This window comes from Octopus bimaculoides, chromosome 28 (genome assembly GCF_046866305.1).
Source record: "Octopus bimaculoides isolate indiv1 chromosome 28, ASM4686630v1, whole genome shotgun sequence".
NCBI lineage: Eukaryota > Metazoa > Mollusca > Cephalopoda > Octopoda > Octopodidae > Octopus > Octopus bimaculoides.
In genome coordinates, this window is record NC_142955.1 from 11,258,805 (window position 1) to 11,273,883 (window position 15,079).

The 15,079-nt window shown below is 38.7% G+C and overlaps 1 protein-coding gene across 1 annotated transcript; it reads left to right on the forward strand.

Moving 5' to 3' along the window:
- The first annotated feature begins 6,526 nt into the window (after positions 1-6,526).
- LOC106870874 (uncharacterized) lies at positions 6,527-12,708 on the forward strand. Its single transcript, XM_052977524.2, has 2 exons — positions 6,527-6,878; positions 10,157-12,708. Exon 2 carries the CDS (start codon positions 10,796-10,798, stop codon positions 12,239-12,241), a length of 1,446 nt encoding a protein of 481 aa, XP_052833484.1. The 5' UTR covers positions 6,527-6,878; positions 10,157-10,795; the 3' UTR covers positions 12,242-12,708.
- Positions 12,709-15,079: the final 2,371 nt, after the last annotated feature.

Consider the following 15,079-nt stretch of genomic DNA (forward strand, 5'->3'; position numbering starts at 1 on the left):
TACAACAGGTATATAGCCCATTTTTTGTATTATAGTGCATTGTTATACCTTTCTAAACTTTTTATTCTTTACAAACAATACACAATGCTTCAAGCAAACTACAATACTCTCTGAAAATTTTCAAGTTTGGTTTATTGATGTAATTTTTTCTTGCTGAATCTGATGTTGTTATTCACTTGTTTGAGAAAAAGTTTAGAAAAATTCTTACAAAGATTTAAAATTTTGATTATTTTCACCCAGTGAGAAAACAGGATTCGTGAGTTGGCATTTTTTCCGTGATGACAAAACATTTAACAACAGAAGAGTTAATAAGTTTTTAGAATATGAGAGTATTGTAGTTCGCTTGAAGCATTGTGTATTGTTGGTAAAGAATAAAAAGTTTAGAAAGGTATAACAATGCAATATAGAACAAAAAATGGACTATATACCTGTTGTAACTTGGTTATCTATAGTCCGATGATATTTCGGAATTAGAATTCCTTCTTCAGAACTTATTTGCTGGAGTCTCTGAACAGGTATATAGTCCATTTTTTGTTCTATAGTGCATTGTTATACCCTTCTAAACTTTTTATTTTTTAGAATATCTTTTACTTGTTTCAGTCATACTGGCTGTGACCATCCTGGAGCACCACCTTAAACGAGTTTTTAGTCGAACAAATTAACACCAGGACCTTTTTCTTTTAAGCCTATTACTTATCCTATTAATCTCTTTTGCTGAACAGCTAAACACACCCAGACTGGTTTTGTCAAGCATGGTAGGGGATATAAACACACACATGCACACACACATCATAAATAATTTGGACAAATAAGTTGATTAGTGTCAACTTTGTATCATTTTTGTTTTATTTTTTGCTTTCTTTAATGCATATATATATACATACATACATACATACATACATACATACACACACACACACACACACACACACACACACACACACACACACATACATATATATATATATATATCTCAGCCCAAGAATTACAGCGTGATGTGCTGCTTGACTGGTCCCCCCTCTCTCTCTCTCTTTATATATATATATATATATATATATATATGATGATGATGATCTTTTCTCCCGCCATGCCTCTGTCTACCCCTCCATCCTCTCTCTCTCTCTCTCTCGTAGTTTTTCCTTAAGGTCTTCAGGCTCTGGCTATATATAAATGAGAAATCCATTCTAAATTATCTCGCTGACATACTACGACGAAATCTCCAAGATGCAGATAAGATAGAGATTTTTATTTATTTACGGCCTCAAACATCTCATACCTTCGCGCTTTAGTTTGCCCTCTATTATTTATCTTGTTTCTCTCCATGAAATTCAATTGAATTCAGTTGTTGTCTTAAATTCATACTTATTCATTTTCTAAGCTTCCTAAATTCATTGCTCTTTTAAAAATTACGATTTATGCATTGTTGTCTCTCAAATATTTAAAATCTACAATTAAGAGCCCTATCTACTCGCTGACGGTAACCCGCCCTCCCACCCCCTCCACCGGAAGTTCATTCCTCTGTCATCCTGTCAACCTCGGCTGTCTCCTGGAACCCATCTAGTGGCCTTGGCGATCCTCTCCCCTACCTTTGGGTAGCGCATTAAGTTTGAGAAATGTTTGCAGGTTGTAGGTACTGTTTTGCTTATGAATTCTTCCAATTGCAAGTTTTCTTTTCAGGTACACGACACTGCTTTTCCCCTTCCCAGGCTACAGGCCCACACCCCCAACACCCATACTGTTAGGATTGGCACTCTCAACGTCGGCACGCTCAAAGGTAGATCTGGTGAAATTGTTGAGATGCTTGAACGGAGACGCGTAGATATGTGCTGCATCCAGGAAGTAAGATGGAGAGGAGGTTCTGCGAGGTTCCTCACAGGCAAAGAACACAGGTACAAGATTTTCTGGGCAGGGAACACTGACGGGGTCGGGGGCGTAGGAATACTTCTAGCGGAGAAATGGGTGGATAAGGTAATCGAGGTCGTTAGAGTAAGTGACAGAGTACTTAAGATCAGACTAGTGCTTCATCATAGATTAGCTACTGTCATCTCAGCCTATGCACCTCAACCGGGGCTACCAGATGGTCTGAAAGACCAATTCTATGACACCCTCTTGCAAACTACCTCGTCGACGAGTGACAGGGACCTTCTCTTTGTGGCTGGAGACTTCAACGGTCATGTCGGACGTCGTGCTGGAGGCTTCCATGGCATACATGGAGGCTATGGCTTCGGTTCCCGCAACGAGGAGGGAACCAGACTGCTGGAGTTCTGTGATGCAACCGATCTTATGGTCTGCAATACCAACTTCAGGAAACCTGCCAGTCACCTAGTCACCTACCGCTCCGGCAGACACTCTAGCCAAATCGACTACATCCTCGCCAGAAATAGGGAAAGAGGGCGGCTTATAAATGCCAAAACCTACCCTGGCGAAGAATGTACCCCACAACATAGATTAGTAGTTAGCGACTTTGGGATCAAGGTAAAATGGGTGCCCAGAATTAGACAGGCTTGGAGGAGAAGGGTGTGGAAGCTTAAAGACCCTGCAAACGGACAGAGACTTAGAGACAAGTTACTTGAAGCATTTAACGAAATAGAAGGGGATATAGCATCATACAACGTGGAAGACAATTGGAGATTTCTGCGGGACAACCTGTTGAAAGCCACCGACCAGATTTGTGGGTGGTGTAAGGTCCCCTCCCGACCCAGAGTAACGTGGTGGTGGAACAAGGAGGTAGACAGGGCTATTAGACAAAAGAAACAGGCTTGGAAGGACTGGAAGAACGGTGGTAGCAGGGAATTGTACCAATGTGCCAGAAGGGAGGCTAGGCGACAGGTTTATTTAGCCAGAGGGGAAGCAGATAAGGAAAGATTTGCCAATGTTCTGCGCCATGAGGACCAAAGACTTGAAGTATTTCGTGTTGCAAGACAGTGTAGGAGAGAGAATAGTGATGTTGTAGGAGAGAAATGTGTTCGCATGGATGATGGTACGCTTGCATTAAATGAGGATGCAAAGAAAGAGGTCTGGAGATGCCACAACGATAGATTGCTTAATAAAGAGAATGAATGGGAGAAAGAGAGCCTGCCGTATGTCGACCCAATAGAGGGACCAGCTATCCGAGTTGATAGTACCAGGGTAGATAAAGCAATTAAGAGTATGAAGACCGGGAAAGCCCCCGGCCCATCAGGAATCACTGCAGAGATGCTCAAAATATCTGGCAGTGTTGGCTATAGCCTAGTCACCTGTATTACGAACCAGGTGATACACGAAGGAGTCATACCCAATGACTGGTGTAGCAGCATCATAGTCAACTGCTACAAAGGTAAAGGTGACGCTTTAGATACAAATAATTACAGAGGCATCAAGCTGTTAGATCAGGTTATGAAAGTTACAGAGAGGGTCATAGCCCAACTAATTAGGGAGCGAATCAATTTAGATGAGATGCAGTTTGGGTTCGTGCCAAGTAAAAGCACTACTGATGCCTTATTTCTAGTGAGACAGTTGCAGGAGAAATACCTAGCTAAGGATAAACCTCTGTACCTGGCTTTCGTTGACATGGAGAAAGCCTTTGACAGGGTCCCCCGATCCCTTATCTGGTGGTCAATGAGGAAACTTGGGATAGAAGAATGGTTAGTGAGAGCTGTGCGAGCCATGTACAGAGATGCTGCCAGTAAGGTGAGGGTTGGAAATGAGTACAGCAATGAATTCCGGGTAGAGGTAGGGGTCCACCAAGGTTCCGTCCTCAGCCCCCTCTTATTTACCATAGTCCTCCAGGCAATCACAGAGGAGTTCAAGACAGGTTGCCCCTGGGAGCTCCTCTATGCTGATGACCTTGCCCTAATTGCGGAGTCACTATCAGAACTAGAGGAGAAGTTTCAGGTGTGGAAGCAAGGTCTAGAATTGAAGGGCCTTAGAGTCAACCTAGCTAAAACCAAAATCCTAATAAGTAGGAAGGTAGATAAAACACAAACCCCTTCAGGTAGATGGCCCTGCTCAGTATGTAGAAAAGGAGTAGGTAGTAACTCTATAAGATGTACCCGGTGCAAGCTATGGACACATAAGAGGTGCAGCAACATCAAAGGCAGGTTAACTAGCAAGTTAGTTTTTGTTTGTGGCAGATGTTCAGGTGCAATAAAGACTGCAAACAAACAGGAAACAACTTCTATCTCATTCCAGGGTGAAAAACTAGAGGTAGTCGATAGCTTCCGCTATCTGGGCGACCAAGTTAGTAGTAGGGGTGGGTGCGCTGAAAGTGTAGCTGCTAGAATAAGAATAGCCTGGGCAAAGTTTAGAGAGCTCTTACCCCTGCTGGCGACAAAGGGACTCTCACTCAGAGTAAAAGGCAGACTGTATGACGCATGCGTGCGAACAACCATGCTACATGGCAGTGAAACATGGGCTGTAACTGCTGAGGACATACGTAAGCTCGCAAGGAATGAAGCCAGTATGCTCCGTTGGATGTGTAATGTCAATGTGAATACCCGTCAGAGTGTAAGTATCTTGAGAGAAAAGCTGAACATTAGAAGCATCAGTTGTGGCGTGCAAGAGAGACGATTGCGCTGGTATGGACATGTGGTGAGAATGGAGGAGGATAGCTGCGTGAAAAAGTGCCACACCCTAACAGTTGAGGGAACCCGTGGAAGAGGTAGGCCCAGGAAGACCTGGGCTGAGGTGGTGAGGCAAGACCTTCGTACATTGGGCCTCACCGAGGCGATGACTACTGACCGAGACCTTTGGAAATGTGCTGTGCGTGAGAAGACCCGGCAAGCCAAGTAAGATCGTTGCCAGTGCCCCTGGACTGGTTCTTGTGCGGGTGGCACATGAGATGCACCATTTTGAGCGTGGCCGTTGCCAGTACCGCCTGACTGGCTCCTGTAGGATTTTCGAGCGAGATCGTTGCCAGTGCCCCTGGACTGGCTTGTGCGGGTGGCACATAAAAGACACCATTTCGAGCGTGGCCGTTTTTGTGCGGGTGACACGTAAAAGCACCCACTACACTCTCTGAGTGGTTGGCGTTAGGAAGGGCATCCAGCTGTAGAAACTCTGCCAAATCAGACTGGAGCCTGGTGTTGCCATCCGGTTTCACCAGTCCTCAATCAAATCGTCCAACCCATGCTAGCATGGAAAGCGGACGTTAAACGATGATGATGATGATGATGAAAATACACTTTAATTGAAATAAAGTTTCCCCAAAACTAAACATGTCTGATATAATAAATGTGAATGTCAGTGTGTCACACTTTTATCAACTTTAAATCCTTTCAACTGGAAGTACAAGGCCTCAAATTTAGGGGGAAGGGATTAAGTCAGTTACATGGAGTCCCGTACATAACTGGTACTAGTTTTGGAAAATTCCCGCAACCTGACATTTTCCCCCTCATAGCTTTCTGGAAAATAGGTATTTTTTAATGAAACTTTATACAGATACCTTTCAAATGGTGTAGATTACCATTACAAAAAAATTTGTTGGCAAATGTTTTGGAAGGGAGTGGGAGGGAGTATCTAGAAAATGGAGTTTCAGATCAGATGGCCCACGTAAGTTGGAATTTCTCCATTTTGATATGGATTTTTCCCAATGTTTTTCACCAAAGTCTTCAGAATGATGGAAGTCATCTTTTCACGAAAAAAAAAAAACATTTTGAAAATTTATTTTCTTACACTCCTGCCACCCTAGTCCAAAACAATATTTTTTTTATCCCCACCCCCGCTGGGCCACAGAAATAAATACAAGTGACACACCAAATAAAATTAATTCCTCTGTACACTCATTCCTCCAATTTCTACCCCTTCAGTTTTTCACCACCACCATCATCGCCACCACGACCTATCGATACTACCACTACTATAAACAATACTACTACCTCCGTCTCAACCCTTACCACAACTGCCAAAACTATTTTCTTTGCCAAATAAATAAACAATAACCATCCCGAAATACAGCAATATCTGTTTCAACATACGGCTTCACATCATGAATTTTGCAACACAAATTCATTTGTCTAGCTCAGAGGTTCTCAAAAGTTTGGGCCGCCGCCCTTCGCATAGCCACATAATACACTCGGCGCCCCTACCCCTATTTTTAGTTATAAATAAATATTTTATATTTTACTAATTAATATATACTATGAATCATTTGATATTTAGGCATAACTACAGAATTGTACCCCCCAGACTTTGGAAGGTCATAACTTTCAGAGAAGTGAATATTTTTTAATGAAATTTTCTATGCATATATTATTTATTATGTAGATTCTGAATATACAAAAATTTTCGGTGAAAGTGTTTTGGAATGGGGGTGGGGGACAATTTTCGGAAATTCCAACAGAGTCCACTTAAATTCCTCTTAACTTCCAGGAAAATGAATATTTTTTCGTGAAATGTAGTTATGCCGATATCTAATATAATATTATATAACTTATATACAATACTATAATAATATTATTAGAAATTCATAGCGTCCCTCATTCACTGCCTTCCTCCCAACACCTCCATTTTCTTTACTGTCCCCTTAGGCACCAGCGCCCACCTGGACCGTCACAACACCCACCGGGGGGGGGGGGGGTACAGCAGCGCCCACTTTGAGGGCCTATGGTCCACCTCGTAAACATCTAGCGTCTTGCTAATTTGAGAACACAGATTTCGTGGTAGGACGGTTTGACGTCTATTTTTAGCATACAAGGGATCCACTTAGTGGTCTCTCCTCTTGTTTATTTCATCTTATTTTACTGGAGAGCAGAAGATGTGGGTGTGTCTGTCACATGACACTTCCATTTCTGCTGCAGACATTTTCGGATGACGATATCGAAATTTGTCTTTTAACTTTCAAAGATTTGCAGTGACTAAATCTATTTTTGCTCTAACCATTCATTTATATAGCACAAGAGGTAAGTTACGCCGAAAGAATACCTACCTGCGCCATTATTATATTTTGACAATCTTTATCTTTTGTTAGAAAGCTGACACATCTATTTTTTTATTCTAACTCATTTTGCGTCTTATAAAGTATTTACAAATCGTTTTTTGCTGTTTTTGTTTAGAGATGGATAAGTCGGAAATTCGTACAGTTTTGAAATACGAGTTCTTTCTTGGAAATACAACATCACAGGCAGCTCGGAATATTAATGGAGTGTTTCATTCTCATGTTATTACACAGCAGACAGTATCAAATTGGTTTGCAAAATTTCGTTCTGGTAACTTCGGCCTCACAAATGAGCAACGTGGTCGACCAGAAACAAAGGTGGATAATGACGAACTGAAAGCTTCCGTCGAATTAGATCCATCTCAAAGTGCCCGCGAATTGTCGTTGTTGTTTGGTGTTAGCAAACAAACAATATTGACTCACCTAGTTCAAATCGGTAAAGTGAAAAAGTTGGATAAGTGGGTTAATAATGTTTCAAGAAACAAGACGAAAAAATTACAAAAAATATCTAAGAAATAATATACGATTCATATAAACAATTACATAAAAGATTAAGTATAACAATTGTAAAGAAAATACATAAGCATAAAACAGATTTATGTATATATCTATGTATGTGTGCGGGTAACCGTGTGTATGAATGACTATGTACGTGGGTGAATGACTATATGTATTCAGCTGTCGAGAGAATGAAAGTCGGTCTTGAACATCAAAGCGTGTGTTGTATATATCAAAACAAAAAATAAATACATAAAATCTTTTTACGGATTTTATTCTTTCGAAAAAATGCAATAGGCATACATGTATATCTTTCTATAGTATATATATATATGTATGTATGTATTTGTTAGAAAAGTTAAGGCAACAAAAGAAAGAAAGAGACTTCGATATTATGTAAATACAGATATGTAATTACATATATATATATATATATATATATATATATATATATATATATATATGTATATATATATATCAAAAATTTAAATGAGAGTTATATAACCAAGGAGACCGATCCATAAGGAGTCTACTTTAGACCTTTGAGGAGAAATGTTTATCTCATCAACACATTGTGGAGATATCATCATATGAACAAATATATATCTATATATATATATATACACACACACACACACATACACGTATATATATGTTTAGAGAGAGAGAGAGAGAAATGCTCTATCGTATGTGTGTATTCATTAAAATTTTCGAATGTTGACGTAAACAACGACCGTAAAACTGTATTTCAGTTTAATTTTAGTCGTCACTGAGGTAAAACGATGATTTATTTGTAAATCGGATATATTTTAGAACACTCCACTCAATTTCCGTGGGAAATTATTTTCCCGAACTAATCTCATCTTCGAATAATCCGCAAAGGACTCCCAACCCCACTAAAATAGAGGCAGATCGGCGAGGGCAGGAATTCACCCACCCTCCGAGTCTTAGATTTTTTTTTTTTTCTTCAAGTTTTTCATGTTATCAGTAAATATGACGTCCAAACCAGTCGGAAACGACTAGCTGTATAGAAAAAGGAGGAAGAAACACCATCAGACTTCCACTGATCTACACTCCTTTTGCGTTTGGTGGAAAATTTTTAATAGGTTTTTTTTCGTGTTTTCAACGAATCTGCCCTCGAAATTCCGCAAACGACCATTTTTTGTGGAGAATTGGAACCCTCGGATCTTTCCCCTGCGGAGTTTTCTTTGCGATATGTATGTGATCAATGAATCTCAACATCAAAGATCGGTAATTATTCGTGTTTTAGTTCTGTTTGTTTGTGTACGTGGGGGGGTAAGATCGGAGTTTTCTCTACAATTAGAACCGTCTCGCGTTGGAGGTAAAATTTTTGTTTACCTGGCTGTTTTAGTGTTTTCAACGAATCTTTCTGAACCGTTACATATTTTTCGTTATTTGTTTAACCGTACCACACCTCCGGACAAATGTCGGAATGTGAAAAGAGGACTTATTTACGAAGCTTTTAACGAAACATAACCAACTCGCCTTAAAATTATAAACTGAATGGATGGGACAAAATTAGTAACCGGGGTAAAACGAGTAAGTTCTGATTTCTCCTCATTGTCTCCCTATCTGCTTAAAATCATGAGATTGCAAGTATTGCATCATCACTTTGTACTGTGGTATCATCTTTAGAGGTAAAAATTGGTCAGCATAGTTGTTGCTGACGTTGAGAAAATTTGGGACATAGTCAGGTGGCAGGTATCGGTTTTTTTTTTTTTTGTCTTTTCTTTTTCGAAGAAATTTTTCTTCAACTATGACCTGGTTGTAATTGAGGTTACTAATAGAGTATCCAGATAATTTTGGACTTTTAACAATGAATATTCTTTACTCTATTGGATTCCAAGTCAATTTTTTTCCACACTAAAATCTGATTTGATAATTTTCAGTTTTGGAGAAATGATATCTAAAATGGGGTAGAATGAGTAATGACTAATCTTATATATTATAAAAGGAAAGCTGATCTGTCTGTCTGTCCATCACAACATCTCTTCAAGGGACAAGAAATCTGGCCCTTATGTAACTAATGATGAATCTCTGTTGTCCTTCAGAGGAAAATGTTCATTCAAAGTGTACTCCCATCAAAACTGAGTAAAAATGGGATAAAAGTTTGGTATATGGTTGATGCTAGTAACCCCCTTTCTGGTGAACTATAAGTCAATTTTCTTCGTATTTGTACTGTTATGAAACGATATACTAAATAATTTTCTTTTATTTAATATTTAGTGTTATATGTATAGGTTATAAAACTAAAAAAATGTTGATTTCTTCCAATAAAGGATTTTTTCGGTCAGTAGATTATATTTTAATTCCCCTCCATTAAACACAAATAATTACAAATGTATACCTATAAGGTGCTAAATTTCATGTTCTGTATCCTGCACTCATATATATATACAAGATTCATCATATTATTTTATGGATAGCGCGGAAATCCACAAAAATAAAAGGGGACACTTGGGACCCCAATGGCCCTTTGTGTAATTCCAACCCCGCAGGCCCACAAAGGGTTAACACAATGTGAAGGTGTTGCTCTAGTTTGCAAATATGTAAGCTTTATATTTTCTGTTATATAAATTTTAGTAAATTGAAATATTCAGTTGTTAAGTTAAATGTTTGTTTCTGCAATTAATATCTGTAAAAATGTTAGAAATTTCCCATTGTTGAATCTCTATTTTTTAAGTAGCCACTATATTTTAAACTGATGTTTCTTTATCATTTCAGAATACCAGATGACATTGGCATCACAGAAGATGCACCTTCAAAACATATCACCTTTTCAAGACTAAGGGAAGATGCTATATGGATTAGATATTTAGCACTGCTTCTATAAATTTATCCCAGAATTCCAGTGATATTTCCTCTGAACTGAGATTGTTAAACAAACCTCTGTTCATCATAATCTTGAGTGTGTACAAAATGAGTTTGTGTGCTAATTAACCTTGGATATATTTTCAAGTGTTGTTAGATATAGATAACACTGGACATAAATACAGTAGCTGAAAAAATTTGTAAGGAATGAATTATTAACGCTAAAATAATAAGTGTATATATATATATATATCATCATTTAATGTCTGCTTTCCATGTTGGCATGGGTTTGACTGAGGACTGGCAAGAAGCTAGGAGTCTGCACCAGGATCCAATTTGATCTGTCAAGGTTTCTACAGCTGGATGCCCTTCCTAATTCTAACCACTCCAAGAATGTAGTGGGTGCTTTTTCCACACTATCCACAATATATATTTATATATATATATATATAGAGAGAGAGAGAGAGAGAGAAATATGCATGCTCTGATTTGAGGAAGAAGATATTGCAAAAATAAAGTCACAAAATTGAGGAATTGATTTCCACAGAAGACATGCCTAAAGATATTGGAAAACCATCGTATAAATGTGATATCTGTAAAAAGCCTTTCTCTGAGAATAGTAACCTAACAAAACATAGACGTATTCATACAGGAGAGAAGCCATATCATTGTGATATTTGTGGTAAATCATTCTCTCAGAATGGTAACCTAACTAAACACAAACGTATTCATACAGGTGAGAAACCATATCGGTGTGATATTTGTGGCAAATCATTCTCTGGAAGTAGTGAGTTAACTATACACAAACGTATTCATACAGGAGAGAAGCCATACCACTGTGACATCTGTGGTAAATCATTTTCTGTGAGTAGTGTCTTGATTTCCCACCAACATATTCATACACGAAAGAAACCATATCATTGTGATGACTGTGGTAAATCATTCTCTCGATTTCATTACTTAACATCACACAAGCATATTCATACAGGAGAGAAGCCATATCATTGTGATATCTGTGGTAAGTCTTTCTCTCAACGTAGTGACTTAACTAAACATAAACGTATTCATACAGGAGATAAGCCATATCACTGTAATATCTGTGGTAAATCATTTGCTCAATGTAGTGGCTTAACAAAACACAAACTTATTCATACAGGAGAAAAGCCATATCATTGTGATGTCTGTGGTAAATCTTTCACCCGAAATACTTCCTTAACTTCTCACAAACGAATTCATACAGGAGAGAAACCATATCACTGTGATTTCTGTGGTAAATCATTTTCTCGATTTAATTACTTAGCTTCTCATAAGCTTATTCACACTGGAGAGAAACCATACCAGTGTGATATCTGTGGTAAATCATTCCCTGTAAGTTGTAACTTAACAACCCACAAACGTATTCATACAGGAGAGAAGCCATATCAATGTAATATCTGTGGTAAGTCCTTCCCAGTGAGTTCTAACTTAACAACACACAAACGTATTCACTCAGGAGAGAAGCCATATCACTGTGATATCTGTGGTAAATCATTCTCTGTAAGTAGCAGCTTAACGATACATAAACGTATTCATACAGGAGAGAAGCCATACCAATGTGATATTTGTGGTAAATCATTTTCTGAAAATATTCACTTAACAATACACAAACGTATTCATGTAAGAGAAGAGTCATACCAGTGTGATATCTGTGGAAAATCATTTTCTCAAAGTAGTCATGTAACTAAGCACAAACGAATTCATACAGGGGAGAAGCCATATCACTGTAATATCTGTGGTAAATCATTCTCTGGAAGTGGTGACTTAACTACACACAAACGTATTCATACAGGAGAAAAGCCATACCAATGTGATATCTGTGGTAAATCATTCCCTCAAAGAGGTACCTTAACAATACATAAACGTATTCATACAGGAGAGAAGCCATACAAATGTGACATTTGCAGGAAGACATTCTCCCAAAGTAGTAATTTAAGAATACACAAACGTGTTCATACATGATAGAAGCCACATCACTGGGATATTTGTGGTAATTCATTCTCTCAAAATCATGACTTAACTGTATCAATGCAAGAATCCTTGAAAATTTTAAGCTCTACCTTAAACAAGGTGTGTTTAGCTTTGTGGACTTCATTCACAGCTCTCTTTTTGGGGTAGTCTTTCACAACCGGTTGAACTTTTTCTGATTCCACCTTTAATTTCCTCTTACAGATTGAAGGGATATGATTTACTGTCAAATTTCTTTGTATGAAAATCATGAATATACCCCTTCATCTGTAACTGTAAATGTATTCACATTGGAAAGGAGACACAAACAGTGTGTCACAATAGCTTCTCTGCACTGTATTGTATATGAACAGATCTAAACACTTGAGATGAATTAATCTGTGAGATATTTTTGATAAAAGCAATTTCCTCCAGTCTTGTTTGGGAAGAACCATAAATAATAAAGCCTATAAACACACCAGTTTTAGTCTTTTACTTGTTTCAGTCATTTGACTGCGACCATACTGGAGCACTCAACTGCTAGGGTGTGACACTTTTTCACACAGCTGTCCTCATTTATTTGCAACACATGTCCATACCAGCACAGTCATCGCTCTTGCACATCACAACTGATGCTTCTTAGATCCAACTTTTCTCTCGGGGCACTTACACTCTGTCGTGTATGCACACTGACATTACACATCCATCGGAGCATACTAGCTTCATTCCTTGCAAGCTTACGTATGTTCTCAGCAGTCACGGCCCATGTTTCACTGCCATGTAGCACAGCTGTTTGTACACATGCATCATACAGTCTGCCTTTTACTGAGCAAAAGGCTGTTTGTCACCAGCAGAGGTAGGAGCTCTCTGAACTTTGCCAAGGCTATTCTTATTCTAGCAGCTACACTCTCAAAGCAACCACCATCAGTACTGACTTGGTCACCTAGCTATCAACTACTTGTAGATTTTCTCCCCGGCTTGTGATGGAAGCTGTTTTCTGCACATTTTCTGTGTTTATTGCCCCTGGGCATTTGCCACACACAAAAACTATCTTCCCAGATAGCCTTCCTTTGGTATTGCTGCACCTCTTATATATAAAATTTAGGAAATAAACGGATTCATTCTGCCAGCTTCAGTTGCACAAGGTTTATCATTTCTACCTCAGCTGGAACTAAACCCCCAAATTACTTTACTTGCCCACCACATGTACAGTTTTACCTCTACATCTCAGGCAAGGATGAGGGAGGGGCACATGACCAGGTGAATAATAATTTCACTTCATAATCCTGACATGTTAATGTTTAGTTCAATCCAACTCCATCACACCTTAAGCAAGAATCTTTTAGCCTACTTTTGATTTGATTTTTTTTTTTGTTTTATCTTCTACCCTGTTGGGTCTGAAAGAATGGACAGTGCCCATGCCCTTTACAGACCATCTAGATGAGTAAGGTTAATGACTAATGTCATTGATGTTCCTTGTGAACGTTAATAAACCAACATCTGAGGAAAGATATGAGCAGGTGGGGATTTCCTGAGGCGAGCCATTTTAGGGAAGAAAGACTGAGTATGGTGATATATGTGAGGCCTTGTAGGTGAGAGTGGGGTGGTGGTGAATGTAAGAGGAATGATGTGAAGAGAAGAGGCAAGTAGGATTGGAACGTTTGAGAGGAAGTGAGGTGAGCTCAGCTAGCTGCAAGGAGTAGAAGCCTATTGTAGCTGTAGAAATGACAGAGAGAGAGAGGACACAATGTCTGGGCATCAGGGGACGGAGCACATCTGTGAGTGATTTAATAGTTAATCTCTCAGGTATCCAAAACATTGGGAGTAAAACTGGTTAAATAAAAACTGTGTGGAACCCTGCCAAATGAAGTAGAACTAATTTAAAGAGCCAACCTAGTCTCACACTAAATATGTAACCAATAAGGGGGAATGAAGAAACCTGCGACCCACAGCTCCCTGTCAATAGAATTATTCATCTGATATTTAGTTTTTGTTGTGATTTTCCACAATTTATTCAGCAAAAAGTGTATTTTTCTTAATAGTTGAGAAACATTCAGTTGAAACTCTGGCTATGTCCATCATGTGTCACATTGACTCTGTCCTAGAATTTCATTAAGGCCACATATATTTATGGACTACTCAACCAAATTACACTAATTAGATACTGGACCTGTAATTGAAAGGCCTAGTCATGTCATACTGGGATTATATTTTAATTCCCCCCCCCCTCCATTAAACACAAATAATTACAAGTGTATACCTATAAGGTGCTAAATTTCATGTTCTGTATCATGCACTCACATATATATACACAAGATTAATCACATTATTTTATGGATAGTGCGGAAATCCACAAATATAAAAGGGGACCCTTGGGACTCCAATGGCCTTTTGTGTAATTCCAACCCCGCAGGCCCACAAAGGGTTAACTCATTCTACCAATATTCTTTTATATTATGAGTGGCTATGGCCTCTACCATACTGTGTGTTCTTATCTCTTTGGTCTCAAGATTATCCTTCCAACAGATCTCATTATACAGAGTTTTGGCTACTCCATCACATCTCAGCAGTAGATAATAATGCATGTATATATATATATATGTATGTATGTATATGTGTATGCCTGTATGGAAACACATGTTTTTTCTTGCCTTGACAACACATGGTAGTTTAAAACTAGTGATAATGGTGGAAACCAGAGAGGTGGTTGTGGGTGTAGAGCTGACAATTATAGGGATGGTGGTGGTGGTGGGTGTGGGTAGTAAATACCAGAGAATTTACCACATGGTACATAGTTACATTGTGTGTTCCAGTCCCGAAGATGAAGAAGTGATTTTTATGTTACATCTCACT

Bases quoted from the DNA above. Each gene is read 5' to 3' on its own strand.
- LOC106870874 (XM_052977524.2), top strand. From the start codon at position 10,796: ATGCCTAAAGATATTGGAAAACCATCGTATAAATGTGATATCTGTAAA.